Consider the following 24,324-nt stretch of genomic DNA (forward strand, 5'->3'; position numbering starts at 1 on the left):
ATTACCTGTCATTGGCAATTGACAGGGCACCAGACGTTGTCTTATATAGGTAGATTACAGTCTGAATGGCGTGAACTATATGCCATCCAGAACTTTGTGGTTCCTCCTTAGCAGAGTGCATCTCACTTTGTGTACTAATTTTTGCATATTACTACTTCACTACTAAAGATACATAGATATGTATTTTGGAGAACACATCACATCTGAAAGTTTGAAACACATCAAAATGTAAGCTATTTTGATCTTTTTTGCTGCCAAATATCCACACGCATAACCCACTTCCACCTACAACTAGAATGTAACATATCCCATCCTGGTGACAATTTTGAATTCTACAGGACACTCTGTGAAAGTTCTTGAGACTGTGTTTAGAGGATGGCAGTGGCACCATCAAACACTCCCACTGCCAAGGAACATTCTCCAGATACTATGCCTGAAGTCCACAATATTGAATTATTGTAGATACCATTTCATCCTTCCCCAACATTCTGTTAAAAGATAAATAGATTAACATTTATTTAGGGGAATGCTGTTCCTGAAAGCACTGTACTTTATTCCATTTTCTTGCTCTAAGAGAATAATCACAGACATGACAGTAAACAAAATCATAGTAAACATCATCTATCCAATAAATACTTGGTCAACAAGCATCATATAATAAAAATATAACATAATTTCACTTTCTCTAGTCTCATTTATTTAGTAAAAGCAATAGTTTTCCATTTTTGAAGTGGGCATCTATTATGAATCTAAATGAGTTGTGGCTCATATTCGTGTAAATGTAGCATGTTTTCATGTTCTTTGCTTGGTAAAGTTTATCTCTGAATTTTTTACATAATAATGAATCTATAATGGAATTCTTTCTTGGTGAAAAACCACACTTGAAGTAATCTGATTATTTTGGCAATCACCAAATGACCAGATATGTGACCTATTTAACCGCTCATGCATACAGGCCAATTATACAGGATTGGTCATTGGACTGTTAGGCCTAATGACCAGGATACTTAATTTGAGGTTTAACAAACCACATTTACAAGTCACAACAAGGCTGAATGATTGTTTCTGGCTCACACATACCACTATGTCAGGCCAATTAAGCTGTCAACAACTAAATGGTCTGACCATAGTCTGTGTTTGGCTAAGTTTATTGCAAATATTGCTAAAAGACATGATAGAGCTGTTTCCTCTGTAATTTATCTCCTGCCTCTATGACTTTTCAGATTTCATCTTTGGCAAAGCAACATGTAACTGTGTTTTATGATTAATTCGCTAGTAGTTTTTAGCTAGGAGATTTTGGAGCACACCCAGTTAGTGAATATTGCCCAGATCTTAAGCTATTGGCCTGTTTGAGTGAAGCTAGTCCATGAGGGTTACTTGATATGTGAGCAACAAATTCAGCAGAGTGCTTTGTTCCTGCCAACGTTGTACAAACACTAATGAAAACAAGCATATTAAGTGGTGATTAATAGCACCATACACACTGTGGCCAGAATGTTTTCTCTGTTTCTATAGAAAGCAATTAGCAAAATGCTGTGTCCAACATGCCCACTTTCATGTCACACAATGATATTAAATATCATTACCACAAAGTCATATAGGACAACGAACTCAACTGAAGTTACTAGGACATAGACTATAAATACTGCACCAATATCCTATAGATGATTATATTAGGGCTTAAGATAGCAATGGACTAACAATAAACACACAAAATGGATTGAAACATGTTATTAGCTCAAACTATGCCGTATACTATATGTGTGTTTTATTATTTCAACTCTGAGTAAAGCAGAAACTTTCAGGGGTGCACTTCAAAGAAAAATGAAATATGTAATTGTGAGTATGAAATATTGTGTGTTGATTTGACTGCAGATTTGACTGCACGCATAACAAGTCTAGTTCCTGTAATTGATATAGGGGTCATTTAAGCTTGTGCTGCTGAGCACAATGCAAACGGTCTTCCTATGCAGATGTTTTTGCATGGTCATTGTGCTTTGTTTGCTGTGCCCTTAAAATACATGGGATGCAAAGGTTATATGAAATGGTCAGGTTTAAGAACAGCCTACATCACCAATACCACTTCTCCCTCTTTAGTTTATCATGATTTATTAAAGGTACTGCACATTTAACTATTATCTAAGCGTCCTTTCAAATACTTTGTGTCAGCATGCAGACACATATGGGCAGCATGGTGGCTTAGTGGTTAGCACTTCTGCCTCACAGCACTGTGGTCATGAGTTCAATTCCTAACCAGGGCCTTATCTGTGAGGCGTTTGTATGTTCTCCCCGTATTTGCATGGGTTTCCTCTGGGAGCTCCGGTTTCCTCCCACACTCCAAAAACATGCTGATAAGTTAATTGGCTGCTGTTAAATTGACCTTATTTTCTCTAAGTTTGTGTGTATGTTAGGAAATTTAGACTGTAAGCTCCAATGGGGCAGGGACTGATGTGAGTTCTCTGTACAGCGCTGCGGAATTAGTGGCGCTACATAGATGATGATTCATCAGGAAAGTAAATGGCGATACGTACAGTATTTTGCGTAAATTTGTACTGCGCATCCCCAGAAACTAACCATACGCTATAGAATGCAGTAACGTCCAATTCATCTTCAAGCACAGAGGACTCTTTCTACGGCCAACAATTTCATGGGCGTAACGGGGAGCAGAATGGGCACATGCATGTACACAATGTTTAGCAAGTGCGTGCCAAGCTTGAGTGCAAGCAGCATCATCTGATTCAAGCTTTGGGCACCACTAAGGTACGTGATTATTAGCCGTATCACTTACACCAGCTACAGGACTGCTGTAAGTGCCGATTACTAGTTATGATTGCTGTGTATACATGCTAGAACATGTGTTTGGAATCAGGAGCAACTATAAAAATTAATTTTATGTACAGTAGACATTCATAACATCATAATAAATGTATTTTATGGAAATGTTTTACCATTAATGACTGTTATTAACAGGTGACATTAATTGAATAGTTTTTTTTCTGTGCTTTTTTTTGTGACTTTATATCCCACATATGTATTGGATCCTGCAGTGTTTTGTCTGTTGAAAAAGGGTGGACCTAGATCTGCATTCATCAACACACGTGTCTTTACATCCGCTTCTTGCTGAATACGGACATGCATATTTTTTTTAAAAACGCACATTACGATCGCTTTGTGTTTGTTAATGAATCAGCCCATAGGGATTTGTATATTGTTTGTTTCAGAGCGCCGGACTATATTTTCTTTTGTTTATACACAGTGGTCTTAATTGTGCTGGCTGCCCTCTCTCAAATGATTTTATCCACTTGTACTCATTTCATCAATTTAAAGGAGGGCACCTTTGTTTCATGATTCTAACGTGCTTTCGCATACACTGCTTTACTTGCTCCTATCTGTGTGCTAGCTTTATTTTAGGCAGCTAAAATGGCTTCCCATAGCAAGTGGCAGACCATGCCATCTCCAAGATCAAATTAGGGAACACATTCCAGTTTGCCATACCTCTACTGTTTCCATAATTCTTATTCAATTGTTAGTTTTAACGCGTTAAAACACAAAAAAACGAGTGCTCGAAAAAAACTTCATATTATACGGTAATTTTGCGCGCGTAAACAGTTAATACGGTACTTACTCGCTGCCAGCGGGCTGAATTTCAGCTCGCTGCTCAGGGAGCTGCGAGCTGAAATTCCGCGAGTAATTACCGTATTAACGGTAAGATTTTTCGAGCGCTAACAATTGAATACCCCCTTATTGTTGATTTCAAAGTGCTCCATAGTGCCAATTTATTTAATCTATTTATCACATAAAACACTATCTTGCTCGCGTGATTATTTTTTGCAATTTAAATATGCTTACTGCTACATAATTGCGACTATCTGATTATTTATCAGGAGATCCCTGACCCACCATTTTTCTAGAGGGGAAATGCAAATGAACACAAATACACCATTCTACTCCTGCTACACAAATCCCAATACATGAGGAGCAACAGCTATGTCTCTTTAAAAACATTTATCAGGAAGATGCAGTCCCAGATATTTGTCTCATAGATTCCTTTAAAAATCTGCATACTTTTATGTTTAAGAGCTTTACTATGTTGTATCTACCTGAAATAAGGTTCAGGGGGTATATTTACTAAACTGCGGGTTTGAAAAAGTGGAGATGTTGCCTATAGCAACCAATCAGATTCTAGCTTTCTTTTATTTAGTGCATTTTACAAAATGATAACTATAATCTGATTGGTTGCTATAGGCAATATGACCTGCAGTTTAGTAAATATACCCCTCAGTCTTTATACCAGGTCATCATTGTACGTTTGTATGTAGTATATGCAAAAGGATAGGGTTGGAGATGAGCTCTTGTAATAAATAATTGTATTAAATAATGTCATTCCCAACAACTCAGGAACGACATAAGGCCTTATTATTGAACCCCTTATCATTGACAGAAAAAGCAATAAATATAGATAGCAAGTGAAAGCTGTCAGGGGTGTGCCCATTAGTTTAATATGTCTTTCTTTTGTGTTTACAGGATAGTGAATAATCTTGATTTCACAGTGTATACGTTTAGGAACTATGGAAAAGAGTTCATCAAACAACAGAGAATGAGCCCAGATGCCTTCATTCAGGTGTCACTTCAGCTTGCATATTACAGGTAAAGGAAACAAGTATATATTAATAAAATTTAGCAGTGATAATATTTTTATTAGTATTTACCCTGAAACAAGTAGAAGCATGTTTTTGTTTTTTAACTTGATAAGTTGTGGTCATAATTTTTGATGTAATATAACAGCAAATATGTAATTTCTAACTACTTGGGTAGTGTCAAAAAGGGAGCAGTTTGGAACAATTGTATAACTATGCCAAAGTTATATGAGATTATGTACACCATACTGTAAATTATAAACACATTATAATCTACTGAGGAGTTCCAAGATGATACACACACAGCACTTAAACACGACATTCAGACTTCAGCTTTCAGTGAAGAGTAAAGCGTATAAGGCATTAGTATTACTACTGTCCATGTGACTGCGAGAGGATATGTTGGGAATTGCCCTGGAAGCTTGCAAGAGTTTCCAGGTCCCCAAAATTTCCAGATAACTTTTATGTTAGTTCTGAGGAGTTTAAGATACTCACGCTATGTCCAAATTAGTTGAATCTTAGAGGAGTTAATGTATTGCCAGCACAACTACTCACAACAGGGTCACATGATTGATAAAATAGCTACCAATCTTAAATAGAACCTACCACTTTTTTGATAAATCACTTTTTGCATTATATGGGCCTGATTTAGCGAAGGCTGTAATTTTGTGGCCGGAATGCAAATCTTTCAAATGCAAGCGTAAACAAAATTGCGGCCTGTGTGTCTCGATGTGGCTGAAGTAAAGATATAATAATACATAAAAATGCATGCCCTCCTTCTTCACTTTAAAACATGTAAACAGCACCGTTACTGCTAAAGAAAAATATGGCAACCTGCACCAAGCTATTGGCTGGTAAGAGAGCCACCCACAGTATGGTGTCCCCCACCATTATGTGATATCGGCCCCAACCTGGTCAGCAAGGTTCAGAATCTATAGGGAAAGAAAGTTTGCGGTCCCCCTGTGTGTGTTAAGTTATTTAGACTGTAAGCTCCAGTGGGACAGGGATTGATGTGAAAGACAAACATTCTCTGACAATCGTTGCAGAATTGGTGGTACAATATAAATAAATCATAATGATGCCCCTTTTGTTGGTTTAATTTGTAGAATTACTTGTAATTTGTAGAATTACAAGTACCAGCAATCACTGCAGCCACTGACTGCTTGGTCACACTGGTGCTTGCAGAAATACAAGAACCAGCATGTTCATGGCTGTCAGAGCTTGCTGGAACTAGTGGAACGACACCAATTGTTAAATTATCTTATTTAAAATAACAAACCAAATCGCTTGTTTATCACTGTATTATTCTACTAAATCCACACAGAATCTTCTGTCCTGCAGCAAGCCACTAGGGAAAAAAACCCTTATAGAACGAGGAGTACTTGGTACTGGCTGCCAGGCACCACTGTAGTACACAAAGGGACACAATCACCCGGATAAGGGTGATATCATAGTTTGCCTCACAGTTTAGCCATCAGTGGTGTTTTTGAGCACATTTGGAACACGAGCCGACCAGAACATGACCGTCACTGGTAGAGTGTAGCCTACCGCTAAAACACATAGTCCCAGTTCATGGAGAAGTAGCAGTCAGCACCTATTGTCCTTGGATTGAAGGGGACTTCATATATGGCTGAGAGCGGGGACATTCAAAGGTGACTGTAGCTTTCTTATGGCACAATTAACCCACATATAACATACATAGCATCGTACCGCATGGTAGCACTTAAAAATCTACAGCAAACATTAACAGAGTTACCGATGAGAGGAGGTACCAGACAGACTTAACCTTTATTAGAATAGCCTGGTGCCACACTCTCGTCACAGTAGTTATTTAAGAAGAATAAAAATAAAGAGGGCGGTAGGAGTTATAAGGGGAATTGTAATTCAAGCTAAGATCCCCATATCTTGTGGAACTTAGCATAATTTTGGTGAAGTAATGCAGTACTTTTTTAATTTGGGCCACAAACCAAAATGTTTTGGTTATTGCATCATTTTTATTTTAAATGCATTATCACTTATTAAAGGTATTATATATATTGCCCTACTTGTCACTATAGTGTGACTTCTTGGCATATTTTTTTTAATTAGAATCCTGTTTCTTATAAGCTCCAGCAAAAAAAATATATAGCTGTGTCAGATACACAAGTGATATCTATACAGTATTACTTTTACTGATAACATTACAATTATTATTATATGTAGATGCCACAAGAAGCTTGTCCCGACTTACGAGAGTGCTTCCATTCGACGATTTCGAATGGGGAGAGTAGACAACATACGATCATCCACTGCTGAAGCACTAGTATTTGTAAAGGCAATGGTGGATGGGAACAGCACAGTACCGGTAAATCTATTTTATATTTTTATTACCACAATTTTAGTTCATATAATAATGAGATCCTATCATTCTCTCATAATATTTGAAGGTAAGCATGTTTCAGGCACTATAAAAAAAAATGTGATTTTGATCATTTATTGTCTTTCTGGTTTTTATTAAAAATTAAAACTGCTGCTGTCAGCAATGTTATAGTAAAGATGTATCAGCATACGTCCTGACTCAGCAGGGTTCCCTAAATAAAAAAAAAGTGAATGAATAAACAACAACTTGGAAATATACACATTGTGTTGTCATATGTACCTCTCTATGAAACAATCTTCATGCATCACTTTGACAGTAGCTTCACATAACTACTTTTATGTTGACCCTCATCAGTCTGAAGCTCCTGCTTGTCTCCTTTCCCCTACGCACATCATGACACTGCCCCAGTCCCATGCGGCCCTGCCCTTACTTACATAATCTCATGAGTGGCCTACACAATATGAATGCACTCGTTTCCTGAAACACACTGTGCTGCTGTCAGCATTCTCATGATCTGATTAGCTGCAGGTTCTATCCTGCCTCCATCAAAACTAGAAACATTCAGACATGCAGAAGATGGAGATTGAATACAAAAATGTGTTCTAACCTTATTTCAACGGCACTTTAAAAATTAAAATCAAGGAGAAAAAATGGCTCATGTCCTCGTATGCCTTCTGGACAGCACAAGACTGTCTTGCTTTCTGCTTGATATGAACACATTTTTCATCTTCTGTTTCAAGTGATTGTAAGTAATTTGTTTGTCTCATCTCAGTGTACAGCACTGCATAATATGCCAGGGCTTTATAAATAAAGGATAATAGTAATGTCTGTCTCACAGAGAGGCGAAACAGTCCATAGCAAAATTTGTGTAGGGGCCCAGCATTTCCAATCCATCCTCCCGAGCCCCCCACTCTGATTTGCAGAGTGAAGGCCTCTTGTGATCGTGCTTGGTCCAGCACATACGTGTGACTGCCGTATTACCATGAGAGGCCTCTGTTCTGCTCTATGGAGAACAGACCTGGGGCATCAGCGGGAAGAAGGGGCCTCGTAAGTAGGTTCATCTCAGCATTGCTGGGGCCCACTTACATCCGGGATTACACCCCCTCTGTCTCACATTCTTACAGAACGGGTAAATGTGAATGTCATACATAATTACATGTTTGCAAACAAACAATAATGGCTCCATATTCCCACATACATTTTCAGCTTAATAATCTACACACCTTAGATACTAATCTTCATTTCAATACCAAAATAAAGACCCACAAATAAATCAGATATATAAAATTTATCCCGAGTAACCTACGATTTGCAAAAAAATGATTATTCTACTGTTATGCCTCTATGCAGTTCAAGAAACACAAACACTTATGATTATATGACAAAATCTAAATGATTAGAATTTATAGTACTGTATATTAACACTGGATTACAATAGGAGAGGCCTCATCAAAATAGTTTGTATACTTTCAGTAGTTATACCATGCTGCACGGTGCCACCTTATAGCTTATGTTTTGATTTGCAGGATCACGAGAAAATGGGATATCTTAAAGACGCTATTGCAGCACAGACAAATTACACTATTCTGGTATGTGGTAATCACAGAACCCTTTTATATGTACTCTGAATATGACATGTCACCTAAAACAAAGTTGTCATCAATGATGATGGTTTCCTCTTTTCTTGTTAAACATAATTTCACTGAGGCTGAGTTGGGCACATCCCCGCCTGCTTAGTTTGTACTGCACATCTGTACCAAAAAAAAACGTATTTCTACGTCCATATGCAGATTCGAATGCATCTTACACTTGTGTCTCCTTCTGTTTAGAGAGACAGGATGGCCAAGCGTAGGAGGTGTGCAGTACCAGCATGTGAATGTGGCTGAACTGGTCACAGCCCCATATATGCCTGTCCAGAGTCATATCTGTTCATATCTGTTCCAGCTGTTGATTGGGTAATGCAAGATCCGTGCTGTGAGGAAAAAAAAAAAAGATTAAAAAAGGCAAAAAAAATGTTGTGGAACCGCTACCTCCCACAAAAGTGTTCACAGAGCAAACGCAGGATGGAGAAATTACATGGGGAAACAGCATGGGCTGGTGACACAATAGCAGGGAAATTCACAGTGTGGGGCACCCCTTCACAATGTCTCACAGCCCTAACCTGTTCTGCATGGTGCCAAATTCCCCCCAAAATATGCCCCTCTCCCCCTAGAACAAAACATCCCTCTTATGAAAGCCCTAGAGTTACCGCAACACCCATCACACAGTGATGTTGGGTTTAATACATTGGGGCAGCCTGTCATCTTCTAATCAATACAGAGCATTGGATAGCTGCTTTGTCTGGGTAGTAGTGGTTACAACCTACGTGGGGTATAATCGCCAAGAATTACATTGCTACAATGTCATTAATTGTATCAGCAACATACAATTACATACATTATATATATATATATATATATATATATATATATATTTATTATTGTACACTAATGTGAAATACCAGTAGCCATCATCAAGATGATGATGACTGGCATCTCTACAACGTGACAATATGCTTAATAACATATCATCTTGCTTTTAGTATTCAAACTCAATGAGGTGTATACTCTGATTCGTATGGATCCTCAGCATTATTGTGTGGTTTTGTGCCAACGCAATTTGAGTCTGTGCTCTTTACAATAATCCCATGGTGCAATTGTTAGTTTGTCTTTTAAAACCTTTTATTCTCCTACATATGGAGAAGTGACATCTATAGGTTCTAAATACAGAGAAGAATTATCACTTACCAAACAAACAATGTCATATCAATTGTACCATGGAAAATCAGGACAGTGCAGATAGTTAATGTTTGTATTGTTTAAACCAAATTGTTTAGTGTATAGTTATAATAGTCATTGTAATATAGCTGCTAGTGGCTATAGTTTTGCTTGACTGATGACATTACAGAGGAACCATCAACAGCTCCCTTGAAGTTATTTTCTGGCTTACTCCATAGGACCTTGTGCAAAAAGGTCCTATGGCGTAATTGGAACCTGGTTAACTCAGGAGAGGATATTTTATCTCCAGTAGTTTATGCACAATGCTGTCTCCCAAGCAAGCGTTCTCCAGCATGATACCTACAGGTATAGAGGAAGCTGACTCTCAAGCTTTCAGACCGAATGAATGCTCACTCTTGGGCTTCCACTGTACCTCGCTGCTCCCCTGCACAAACCATGTAGTAAAACAAAAAAAATAACATCATGAGACCTGAAGACAGGTCCACTTAAACTGAGATAACTCATCATTTTTTCAATGGTACAATTAATACCTCTGTTTTGCATTGGCTTTGTTGCATTTATCCAAAATATCCCAAGTATCAACATGTTTGTAGAATATCATTTATAGCAGAACAAATAATAATAATAAATATATTGCTGCACAGTGAAGTTTATAGTATAACCTTTGCTTGGATAGCAGAGCAGTTTTGTCTAATTAGAAAATGTATAAATTGTTAAATGTGTGCTGCCATATTTCTGTAAAAGTTTTTCCCACCCAAATCACTAAAGATCACTGGTGAAGATGAAAAATGAGTGTGTAGCACAAATGACATTTCCTCTCCTTTAATGTCATAATGGGCCTATTTCTGAGCAGTCTACAGATAAGCACTTAGATTGCCACATTGCGGAGGTGCAATATGTTACTCCTTTTAATGGAAGGAGCAGCGTGGACCAAGGCATTTCTTCCTGAATGCTGGTTTTCCAAAGTAATGTATATAAAAATTGCAGCCAAATGCAAAAAAAGATGTCACATTGCAGGGCAAGTTATTTAAAAGGACTGGGTTGAGATTGTCCACTTATGGTGGCGTATCTTGTTTTGCAGATGGCTGCAATAAAGCCTTTGCGCCAGACAATATTTTAATGGAAACTGCTTTTGCATCATACACACACAGCTAACTTTGGAAAATCAAATCTCAAAAACAAGATTAAAATGTAAAATTACTAAACATAAAAATGATCCCAGTTATTTAAGATTTAAATTAAGTTGCAATAACCTGAATAGCATGAAATAAATGGATGTTTTCCAGTGTTCTGTGTTTAAGCTCCTTTGCCCACTGTAAACATACCTTCTTGTTTTTCACTGACAGAGGGTGAACTCTGTTGGGTCATCAGCTGCCATATCTCATTCATGCCAAGGTATGACTGGTTGTGTCCCATCGTATATGCCTCTTTCAGCAGCGCTGTTGTAGTTATCTGTTAGATGACTAACTGTATCTCATCTGTTACTTTACACCAGTAGCGTCAGCAGTCACAACAAGTCTTAAATTGTCTATTTCTGAGCACAGGCTGGATGTTAATAGTGTGGTGGTCATTCTCAATACGCTGTCATGGAAGACAATAAGCCTCATTTATCAGATTACACTGTCATGGAAGAAAACATAAGCAATAATGCTATTCTGAACATGTCCATGGTGGTGTGTCAGGTACCCGCCATCATGCCACTATCAAAGTTACAAATATGTTGCACCTTCCCAGCTGCTTTAAATAGTACTGTGTGCAGGCCCGGCGCTCCCATTAGGCAAGGTTAGGCACTTGCCTAGGGCGCCGGGTTCTTGAGGGCGCCTGGAGAACTGGAAATTAATTTTAAAACTGTGCGGCGACAGCTCACCATACCTGTCACGGCCGCCGCACAGCATGCAGATGCACGGGGGAGGGGGGAGAGGCTATTGCTCACCACCACCGCCTCTCTGCTCCGTCTCCTCCCCTCCACTCACTAGTGTCAGTGAGTGGAGGGGAGGAGACGGAGCAGAGAGGCGGCGGTGGTGAGACAAGGTAAGAAAAGACAGGGGTGAGGGGAGAGGAGGGAGGAGGGAGGAGGCCGCCGATTTTTGGGGGAGGGAGAGGGCGCCGATTTTGCCTAGGGCGCCATGGACCCTAGCACCGGCCCTGACTGTGTGCCCATATGATGAGATTGAGCAGTTAATTACATGGAAAGTGCAGATATGTAGATTAAAGTGGTCACTGTATCATTTATATCTTTTTCACTTACATTTGTGTTATTATAAACACTTTCATCTATTTTATTTAACTCCAAATTAAACCTTTTAAATCTAATACATATTAAATTTACATAAGGAAGACAGCACGGTTCTTTTTATATTATTCATTCCACATTCAGCACAAGCAACAAATATTTAAATACTATATTAAATCCCAGTATAAAAACATTTGGAATTACGGTGGTGTTCTAGAATTGATTACTGACAGTTTCTGTACATAGTATAACACATAAGTTACAGTGGTAAATATTGAATTACCATACCATGACATTTTACAGTGCCACGATGCCATTGTGTTCTTAAGAAGTGCAGACTCCTTTGATATGAGGTAACTTTACAGTCTCCCACCAAATTCTCCCCTGTTGTGCTATTTGTTACAATTTACAAATAGGTTTGTCTGACAAATCTGACACCCATGAGATTCTATTTGAAATGGTTTAATCAAATATGCTGTCTTGTACTGGATATTGTTAGCTGCTCTTAGTTTCCCTTCTGACATGACACTGATAAATGTTGCAAAATGTCAATGTTATGAAAATGTAAATGTTATGTGGTAACATGACATTTTATTTAATCTGCTAGCCAATTTAACAATTGGGGTTAGCTAACTGTGTAAATGCCATTATCTAATTCTTTGCTGTCAGCAGCGGCCCCTCGACTGGTACTTTGTACCATCTCCCTCCATCTGCTCTACAGTGAGATTTAGGATTTAGGGCTGTAGTTGGTCCCCTGTGTGAGCAAATAAAAAGACAGCTGTAGATTGTGGCGATTGCCTTATAAGAGGTGTAGGGTACTCAGTGGTAGACTGTAATAAGGAAGACTGAGCTTACATTGACTATCTGGATTATGCTTGGCATTAGCAAATTTCCATTCTTGAGATTCAGGCAGTGTCACAATTTAGAGCTGACAGAGCAAATAAAAAGACTATTGAAGGTTTGCTTGATAGTATAGTGTATCACACTTTTCTGTTAACATACGTTTCTGTAAATAAAGTTTTACATTTACAAATTCCCTGTTTGCTGTAGGTTCACAGGCATCCTTAGACTTACAAACTACTTACGTTTCAGGAATAAATTCATGTCCAAATCTAATCCAGGGAGTGCAAATCTTTCTAAAATTGCAAGTGGTCAGTTAAAAGTTTTGCAAGACTCCGGATTTTGCACTAGTTCAAAAGAAATAAAAGGTTGATTTATAATGTAGTTAATTTGCCTCAATGTGAATTTGCAATAATTTATTATAACTTCAATGCAAGTACAACATACCTACCAATGTTTCATATGACCAAAGATGTACACTAAGTATAGGTTTTCCAGCCTTGGAGAATCTCCGTTCATTGCTAGTGATCACCCCCAGCCCATGGTTTAGTCAGATGGGGGCCAAAACTTTATATCTCCACCAGCTGTTTTGAAGATTGTACGAGAGGACAAACAATACTGCAGATTGCTTGTTTGAGAAATAAAGCTACAAGGAAACATTAAAACTATGTCAGTGTAGGTGTGTAGTACAGTCACATGATTGTCATTGATTCAGCTATCAAATCAGGTGCAACCTTCTTCTTTGAATCATCGAGTCTGCACAGCATTGGCAAAAGCATTATACCAAAATAACACATTATACCAAAACAGTGACCCACACACAATATACCAGCCCACTGTCCTGTGTCACACAATATAACCCTGCAAGAGTCTATTCTTGAGAATGTTCTACGACCAGTATACAATACAGAGCCCATGGTAGTCAGCGCCCATACCCTGGTGGTCAGATGACCAATACAAAAGCTCATTCCCTGGTGACTAGTGAGTATGAGTTTACACTCTCCTGCTGAGTCTCCAAGCTACTAGCAGCCTCTATTATATTAGCTCATAGCATCTCAGGTTCTTCTCCTCCACTGAACTCCGGCAGCCAAATAAACGCTATAGATAGCTATCGCTATCAGCCAATCAAAGAACAGGATGCTCACATCTAACTTCATGTCCTGCACTGAACTCTGCTGTTACAACTCTATATAACTGAAGTTTATGTTAGCAACATAACACCTAGTAGGAGAGCAAAGTCACTGAGTGTTTCTGCCAGGTTGGCAGTGTAGGCAAGTGAGGTCTGGTGTGAAAGTATGAAGAAAGCCAATATTCCTCTTTACAAAGGGAGGCAGCTGTATATAAGGTGGCAATGCCCAGGGGCAGGCTGGGCTGCGGGGGCAGAAGGGCATCTGCCCCATGGTCCAGTCCCATAGTGGGCTACTTTGGGCTGGGTCACTGGGTTACCTGCAATTTTTTCCCTTTACAATGTTCCTAATAGGCTGTTGAGTCGAGTCTTGCCCTCCGGGCTAATATTTGCCACCCTCCCCTGGCAGTGCCCATTGTCCAGTCCTGAGCTTGTAGTATCCAACCCTCGATTATTCTGGATTAGTAAATCTACTACTTTAGGCTTAAAAAAACAAACAGTATATCATACAGGTAACAAGCATCCTAGGAGAGTCCCCACTTGCAATAGAGGAGATGAAGGGGGATGAGAGGTGAAATTTACATTGCCTTCCATCTAGTAATTTATGTAACTGATGATAAAAATAAATGCTCCTAGCCAGGATATTGACATTCCGGGAGGAGTGTGATATACAGTACATAAAATATGGGATTTAAGCAAGGAAATTCGTGTGCAGATGAAAAGTAATACAGACAGTTTACATTGCATTCTCTGTTCTGTTTCCTGCAGGCAATTACAGGAATGGCAATAGATAACCATTTACTAGCTCTGAGGGAGTTAGCACGGGAGCACTGCAATGAAATGCCTGAACTTTTTACAGATGAAATGTTCTTGGCTAGCAATCGGTTCATCCTCTCCACTAGTCAGGTAAATATTTATTTTTAATTTATTATGTCTATGATATGTCAACTGTTTTACTGTTACAAATAAAAATAGTAGAAAAACAAACCCCACAATCAAAACAATCCAAAGAACTTGGCTGTGACAATATAAGACAAAGTGATCCTCATTTATAATGCAATATGCGCTTAGCCATAGACAGACTCAGTAATGTCAACAGATAGCTTAGGTTTGTGCACAGCACTACGTTATGGGGCACAAAATAGCACAGTTTTGGCATACCACCATATACACCCACACTTCCACCACTGTATTACTGAATATAAAAAAGCAGTTGGACAACCACACAAAAAATCAGTGACATAGTACTCCAAAATGTTGTGCAGTTGTTTTTCTAAAGGTCTGTAACTAAATAAATAGAGAATGTCACACACATGGATGCATACAGCATATTGAAGTGCACGTGTGCATATCTTGTATTCAGCGGGCAACATACTGCACAGGCGCTGGGCCTGCATTCCCCACGCATGTGCCGCCTGACGCTTTTGTAAACATTTTCACTACATTGAGGGGGTTGTGAAAGCGGGGGATCGAGGAGCAGTGCGCTGCTTTACAGCCAGAATACCCCATCTCTTTCTGCTTTCTGTGTTTTGGAGTGTTTTTTAATCTTAAAAACCATGACCTTAAAATATACATGTACAATTTCAGATTTTTGAATAGCAGTCACTAGCAGTAGACACCTTGTTAAAAGGTCAACATTTTATTTGTACAACAATGCAATCCTTAACATATTTGTATTTTATTTTTTATTGCAAGTTTGTAATAATTAATCTGGGGGGCAGTCTCTGCACAACAGGAGAGGACTAGTGTACAAAATCTGGATGCATGATACATTCATGCATTTGACGCTTGAGTCATGGTGGCATTTGCTATGTATATATATGTATATATATGTATATATATATATATATATATATATATATATATATATATATATCAAATAGGTACAACAGAGGGAAGGCGCAGTGGTGATATTAGCAGAAATATACTAAACAAGGTGGGTATAAGGTAGATGAGCACATGAATATAGTTCAGGTTCCAGACACGCATGTCTGGCGTTGCTGCACAAGAAATAGATCTGCTGTCTATCGGACCTACTCAGGATGACATACTGAGCCGAATGTGGAGCTCCCGATTCCTCCCCACCTTGGGTCCACAGTACAAGAGCCCTATGCCACGCTTGCTGCTCTCCTGGCCACAACAGTTGATTGGAGTTTGATAGCAGTGATTGCACTGGGACTGAGAAATATCTCATACTGCATTTGCTGTCTATCTGCCTGTTCCTGATACACTAGGCTGAGCAGAGATTTCTTCCTGGAGACCCTGATACAAATAAGCTGTTTTTATATTACCTTCTGGTACGCTCCCATCTATTGATCTGTATTACATTATTATTTTGGTTGACTGTACTATTCTATATACCTCCTTTTCTCCTTATCTTTATGTTGACATATGATTGGAGAGTTTGAAAGCTGTGATACACCGTTCCAGTAAGTCTTATATGAGTAGCATTTGAATCCTCTGTTTTGGAATTAGAGTTGAATCTCTGCACATCAGTGTCTGATACGTTTGGTCCCTCTGTCTAGCATGTGGATATAAGACTGGACTATATACATTATTGTTGGATACCAACCCAGAGACTTGAACTATATTCGTGTGCTCATCTACCTTATACCCACCTTGTTTAGTATATTTCTGCTAATATCACCATTGCGCCTTCCATTTGTTATACCTATTTGATTTCATTATTGGCCTTACCAGCCAGAGATTCGAAGGAAGGCTGCCTCCTTACATGGAAGAGGTGTATATGTGGGACTGAATTCTACTACTTCATACATAAAATACTGTATAGAGCGCCAGTGTTTATCTCTTGCTATCTATATATATATATATATATATATATATATATATATATATAAAAACATATATATATATATATCTTTGTACCCGATCTCCACGGGTGTAGCAGATGTCTAGAAAACCAAGCAGACGGGCGCACTTCCATAGTGCATTATCATAATTTAATGGTTAAAAACACGCGTAATAATACACGTACCAGAAATCTCTCAGATAGGAACATATAGATAAATCATCAGGATGAAACTTGTAATCAGTAACCAGCAGTCCTCACATACACTGCACCTCAAGTCCTCTACGCGTTTCGTTGTAAAACAACTTCGTCAGGAGGAGTGATTGGTCAAGCAGTGAAGTTAAAAGAGAGAATGTATTTATAACAAAGGGTCTTATGTAATTTTATGGCACCAGTAGGCTTTGTTGAAAGCTATTTTATAGCATTACCTACCCAGGCTTCAATACTGAGAGATAAATGGTGGTTCTGAGAACACTTTATTCTTCGTCAGATATACACCTACTAATAATGTGTGTCTCATATAAAGAGGTATCAATTTCAAGGGGAGATAAACCACCCTGACATACTCTACAGTTCATTATTTATAATATGTAAAATAATTCACTTTAACACAAATAGCATTTATATAGTAAAGCAGATACTGTTAGAAATAGAATTCCTTCAAAGAAGTCCTTAAAATACATAAGTAACGCAATAAGAATTACCAGCAATTAGGCATGTAATTTCCCCACAACATCAAAATATAGACATGTTTTCAATGTATTTGTTAAATGAATAGAAGAATATGTGTGATACCCAAGCCTAAAGTATCATATTATAAAGCTGTAAAGTTTATTTGTATCTCTGTCTTGAAAATTGTTAAAACCACAAGTCTGATTCACCAAAGCACTCAAACAAATGCATTAGTGATTAGGACAAGTGATTCATCCTTTCAAGTGAGTTGAAAACAAAACAACTTTTGTTCTGCTGAGCCATATCATGTTTAATATAGCGCTGAACAGTTTCTTATTATCCTCAACAAAATATTAGGAAGCTATGCCCCATTTCTTTCTTATAGTATAGAGAGAGTAAAATAAAAATTTCTTTGTCAGGCTATGTAATTCTGCAAATACCACAATGTTCTATCAAAATGGAAAGACCCACAGAATAGAGACTCACACATTTCCAGTATGCATGGTAGGATATAGACACTTGGCTATAGAATTTCAGTGAGTAATGAAACCAGATAAGTGGTTAACAGAAGGCAATTCATTAATTAGGTTCTGCCTGGATACAAATACTGGGCATCTGCTGGTCCATTGTGGCTTACTCCAAGCTACAGTCACCAACTTCTGCCTGGCCTATATAATTGTGCTTAGTATATAATGTTCCATGACCTGTAACTGCTATCTGCTTATTTTGTAAGCACTAAAGGGGAAAACGCAAGATTTGAAGAGGGGGGTTTCCACACCACGCCACCAGTGGGCGTGATCAGCATGCATGGGGGCGTGGCTATAATTTTAGACAGTGCTTGGCTGCTCTCCAACTCTTCCTATCCCTATAATACACATGGGCAATGCTGCACATACTACTGTTAGGTGCACACAGCTCTCCCTTTTCAAGCAGAGCTGTGTGAAGCAGGAGCAGGGTCCAGCCACCTCAATTATACAGTGCCCCAGGCTTGGAGGGGGGTTTCCAGGCACTAGGAACCCCCTCTAGGTTTGCCTATGCACTCATCTGACTTTTACTACTATTTTGTGCCTGTTTCATCCTGTCTGCTTACTTATTCTTGCTTTTGCTTCCAATCTGAACCTTTTCCTGTATTTTTCTGTCCTTGCCTAACTGTTGGTCTTGTTCAGACTACAGAGTCTGCTGGTTACTGGCCTACATATACTATTTACACATTCCCTTGCTTGCCATAGTGGAAGAAATGTGAAATTGAGAGGATGCAAATGAGAGAGTTATCAGACACACAAAGCATGTTGTACCTCAAAATAAGTACTTCTAAAAAGCTATAGGCGTGGTTGGCCTTTTATGGTTGTGGTTTTACCATATCAATGAAATGTAAGCAAAATTGCTATTTAAAAGAGGTATAATCATATAAAACGCAGCCTCATCTGACCAGTATTTAATGCAGAGCCTACGTCAATACTCAATATGGAGATCGTTGTAGTGACCTGTATACTATACAGAGACCTTTCTAGAGACCAATATATAAAATAATGACCATTTTGGCAACCACTGAACCACATTCTGGAGAATACTGTCTGAGATGCCTGGTAACTATTAAACAATTCAGACCATAATCTGAGATCCCTAGTAACTACTAAAAAATACAGATCTCAATCTCTGATAGCAACTATAGAGTACATGCTCGAAGGTGGTTAATATATTATCCAAAACCCAATAATGGCTCCTATATATCATAGTCCCTCTTTACTGCTACCCATACAGGCAGGCCCGGCGCTCCCATTAGGCAAGGTTAGGCACTTGCCTAGGGCGCCGAGCTCTGGAGGGCGCCACAGAATTCTAAAATACTTTAAAACTGTGCGGCGACCGCTGACCATACCTGTCACGGCCGCCGCACAGCATTCATATGCACAGGGAGGGGGGGAAGAGGCTATTTTGTCACCACCGCCGCCTCTCTGCTCCGTCTCCTCCCCTCCACTTACTAGTGTCAGTGAGTGGAGGGGAGGAGACGGAGCAGAGAGGCGGCGGTGGTGAGACAAGGTAAGGAGAGGAGGGAGGAGGGCGGCGATTTTTGCGGGGGGGACGGGGACGGGCGCCGCTTTTTTAAAAATGCCTAGGGAGCCGTGGACCCTAGCACCGGCCCTGCATACAGGCCTCAGGATCTTCTATAGCAAAAGACTCCAAGCTCTGGTAACTACTAAAAACCTCAGGCTTTGCTGACTACTATACAAATACAGTTCCCATTCTGCTGGCTGCCAAGAAATACAGATCCCAATAGTGGACTGCAGTCCACTATTGGGGTCTGTAATTTAGGTACTCTTTAGGTACTCTCTGTTGGACTTGTTCTACTCTGTGTATTTGTTTCTAGTAGCAAATGTTCACCAGACTGACACTTGTATTGTACAGGTAGCTCCAACTAACGTCCATAGTGTCCACTTACTCTTTAGGGAACAGTCTCAAATGCTGATGAGGCTGATAACGTTAATCATTATTAAAGTATTGCAAAATGCTTAAAAATGTTCTGCCACTGTACATCCATTTATAAGATAAAGATTTCAATATGATGATCTTCTGTGAATTTTCTCATGAAGATTTGCTTTTCAGGTTCCTACCACAATGGAAATGTTCTGCTGCTATGGACCAGTGGTGCCAAATGGATATGGATCCTGTTACAACCCACAGCCTGAACACATCCTCTTCTGCATCTCAAGCTTCCATGACTGCAAAGAGACTTCATCTGCCATGTTCGCTAAAGCTGTGGAAGAAAGTTTGAGTGCCATGGGGGATCTGTGTGTTAAATACAACACTAAGCCCCAAACGCCAGCAAAAAGCAAATCAGAGCCACAGAATGGACACAGAGCTTAACAGACTTTTGAAGTGTACAGATGTTGTATTATTTATTTTCCATATATATATTTTGACTGAATAGTTAGGGAAAGTAGATAGAGAGAAATTGATTTTTCAAAAAAGGTGCAATTTACTGTTAACATCAGAATATTCATGGCATGATATAGACATAAATAATTTTTGAAGTAGTATTGTTTGCTCAGTAGGGCTTAAGTGGAACTATTCTTAAAATCTGGTATTTGTGAAACCACCATACATATCAAATAAGAGCCAATTATATGTACCATGTACCTCAGCCAGGGCAACTATTTCAACTCAAATATACTGTGTATATGTCATACATATACGGGGCCTGAGCAGGGCCGGATTAAGGGAATGGTTGCCCCCGGACTAAGGGTACTGTGAGCCCCCCCTGCCCCTGTAAGCCCTCCCCTTCCCTGTGAGCCCCCACCCCCACCCCGATCACCTCCTATTCCTGATCCGTCCTGTCTGCAGGCGTTCTTCCACTCCCTGTAGTGCTTCCATGGCAGCAGTAATCTCCTTATTGAGGAGATCTCAATGAGAGTGCGACTATGACTGCTGCATGAAAAACAACCAATATTTAACTCATACTTGCCAACATTGGCATCCAGCTGTCCAGTAGGTGGTCCGTCATGGGGGGCGTGGCTATGAGATTTGCGTCGTCAGGCCCCACCCATGTCAAACACTGTAAATTTTGGCCTATCACACCAGGGGGCGGGGCCAGAATGACACTTTTGGTCCTGCTCCCACACACTTCACCAATGATCGGGGCAAGATCCAAGAGGTTGCCTTGCTCTCTCGGGAGTCCTGGAAGGCTCCCAAAAATTCAGGAGCTTCCTGGAGAGTAGGCAACTATGATTTAACTTATGTGCAAAATAATAAATTAATTTACACCCTCTGCATTGTAAAATGGTTTGTCCAGGTACAAACACCTTTTTTTTTGCTTTTCTCTCCTTAATGACTCAGGCCCACTGTTTGTATTGCTGATGCATTACTGTAAATCACATGCATGCTGCATGCCCCTATGCTAACAATTGCAGGCAGACAGCAAGCATCAAAATTGTAATTTGTCATGAGTATTTCATATGTATCCAGTTTGAAATGGCTAATCTAGAAAACGTAATTGTATACCGAAGTCCACCTTTAGATATTGCTCTATGAAGAGTAATGCCAAATTAATAACACAGATTAATGCATTTTGCATACAAACACTTTGTGTATGTTCCATATGGATTGTATAATTTGAGATTTTAACTGAGTTTAACACTGAGACACCAAGCATAGTTTGTCATATCATACAGTTGCACAAGTTGCTCAATTGCAGCAAATAAAAAGGAGTGCCATAATTGTTAAACAAAAAAATCAGTTGCTCTATTCATAAAAGCCATCCTTTGCATCATTTTGTGTACCAAGTTCACTAAAACAGTTGTTGGATCCCATATCTAATAATTCTGTTAATCCAGATGCATTAATAGGCTGGATTCTGTAAAAGTAAGAATTCCAAGTTACAGATTTCTGGCGAAAATGGATAAATAAATGAGACAGGTGGGAGCCCTACAAATAAAGTGCACTCTTGTGGGTTCCATCGGATGGTTGCTTTTCAGAAGGCTGAAAAAAGTAGCTGACATTTTAGTGCATTTGCTCCCAGCATTTTCCTCCAAACTCAACATAAAACACCAGCTGAAAATTTTTCAGCTCTGACCGTAATTGAAAAATGCTGCGAGTTAACAGGTAAGTGTTTTAGAGAAGAGCTTACAATCATTTTAATGTAACAGTATTTATTGTTAGTGTTGTTTTGTACTTCCAGAGCTCCAGACTGCAATAAGAATGTGTGTACATTCATGAGTATATCACAGTTATTTTTCTAATAATTTTCCATTAATCACCTATCTAAGGTCAATTATTCAGAAGAAAAGAATATTGTATATTATGATCATCTTATGTAATTAGTATGTAAATAATGCAGTACTTGATTAACATTGCTAAGGTCTTTCTTTAGTGGAAACATGCAGCAATTATGTTGTAATAAGCAATACCTAAAAAGAAATTTCCTTTAGTAAATCAAATTAGAATACGTTCATTGAGTCAAGACCTTGTGTACGTTAAATAAGATTACATTTTTCATATTACAACGTAACTTAGATGTCTATTGTATCTAAAGCCATTGAAGTAATGCTATAATTGCCATTTTTAGAGCAGATGGAATGCATCACTTTAAATACAAGCATTAGCACTCCATTGCCAGGTCACTGTGTCTGTCTAGCCAGGTGTATTCCTCTACTGTTCCATGTTCAACCCACTTTCTAATTCAGCAGGCAGTTGTACCTGTGGAATTCAATAATGAAGGCATGTATCATGAGAGCACAAGTTACACCAGTCGCTAAAGGCAACAGCGTTGAAGGTTCCAGAAAATGCCAGGAAAATAGAGTATATTTACGTTCATCCACGCTTTAGTCCAGAGAGTTATTTTGTTTTTTGACGTCCAAACTGCTATGACAAACTCTCAGCCATGAACACATTGCAGAAACATATAAAGTTATTTAAAACCATATTTAAGCCAGAATTTACCACTCTCAACTAGCAGAATCTATGACTACGACCCCAACAGTACATGAGATATTTACCATTGCCAAAGCCTGGGATAGACTATTCCCTAGTTATTACAACCTGCAAACGTTATACAAAAGCATATGTATCTGGTGCATAAAAACAATATATTCTTTCAGTACAGTTGCTTCTAGGTCCGTAGACATGTCACTGGATGTATGCTGTCTTTGTCCTCATAAAACCTCTCTCAATCTATGTTAAGTAAACTTTAGTGCCAAAGCAGAAAGCAATGTTAATCATTCTGCCTTAATTTAAATAACATTTGTACACAGTTGTGCATAATAACATATATAAAGTGTAAATATGTTTAAACCATATGTACAGTGTAATTGTATAGCACTAAAGTTGTTAACAGTTGTGCAGTAAATAGAAAAATGATTATTTTTCTTCCATAAGCATGCCATATAGGAACAATTTAAGGCATTCCATGAAATTGTGAAAGAAAAAAATGTTTACATGTCTAATATTACCCATTTACCACCATAGAATGTGTAACATAATCAGTTGAGGCACTGCATACTGTCTTTAAATGGGGAGAACGTCATACTGTAAAATCAATTTATGTATAAATACACTGTATAAAGTTTTTCTTCACTTGCCATACCATCCATTGCTTTGGAAAGTTCAAATGTATGTCTATTAAGATTGCAAAGCAGACATAATGTTTCTAAGCAATTTTAAGCATAATTTGAGTGCCTGCTTCATTCATGCGAGCTATTGTGGGTGTTCGCTCTATTTAGTGTCTGCTCCATATCATGTGTTAACACAATTTCAAGTGCTTTGTGTTTTAATATATTTCATATGTATGACATTGTAATTTTCTGAAACATAACGTTGCCACTATTGAATATAGACTATAGTCATTTACATAATAAATAGAATATACTGTATATACATACATGTAGGTTCTGTTAAAACAGCTGATACATAAAGTGTTATATTTTATTTTTCTAAGATGGCATAGTATATTGTTTCATGTGAAGATCTATTAATCTGAGCCTGTCTGAAAACTAGAACAAAAATCTGTATATCTTGATATTAGTATTCAAAGAATAAAGAAGTATGTTATTTATTGTTTAGGAAATCTATTATTTATGTTCTTTATATTAGGGCTGAAATCTATTAAGACAAATGTGTATAAAATAAATCTTTATTTTCCTCCATCTGACGTAAACCAATCCCTCGTTCTCACTCTTCTGTCTATATAAAAAAACCTCCTCCTCCATGATGAGCCATAAGCTATATCTGGTACCACATATAATGTGCTGAGCTATGCCTAACGCCAAATACCAAAAGTTGAAATGTCGAGTATACAAAGATAAGCTGTACATGCTCTCAAGTACACAAAGGCCCCCATATCAGGTGTCAAGTCTGCTCTAGAACCGTATCCGGTGCCCAG

At 38.6% G+C, this 24,324-nt stretch overlaps 1 protein-coding gene across 1 annotated transcript in view; it reads left to right on the forward strand.

Annotated features, from left to right (window-relative positions):
- Positions 1-23,995, forward strand: part of CHAT (choline O-acetyltransferase) — an 84,635-nt gene extending 60,640 nt beyond the window's left edge. Inside the window, exons 11-15 of the mRNA XM_075216996.1 lie at positions 4,525-4,647; positions 6,840-6,981; positions 8,523-8,585; positions 14,741-14,878; positions 20,055-23,995. Of these exons, the coding sequence (XP_075073097.1) occupies positions 4,525-4,647; positions 6,840-6,981; positions 8,523-8,585; positions 14,741-14,878; positions 20,055-20,315 (727 nt within the window). The 3' untranslated portion in view covers positions 20,316-23,995. The remainder of the gene's footprint in view (positions 1-4,524; positions 4,648-6,839; positions 6,982-8,522; positions 8,586-14,740; positions 14,879-20,054) is intronic.
- Positions 23,996-24,324: the final 329 nt, after the last annotated feature.

Source organism: Mixophyes fleayi, chromosome 6 (genome assembly GCF_038048845.1).
Source record: "Mixophyes fleayi isolate aMixFle1 chromosome 6, aMixFle1.hap1, whole genome shotgun sequence".
Taxonomy (NCBI): domain Eukaryota; kingdom Metazoa; phylum Chordata; class Amphibia; order Anura; family Limnodynastidae; genus Mixophyes; species Mixophyes fleayi.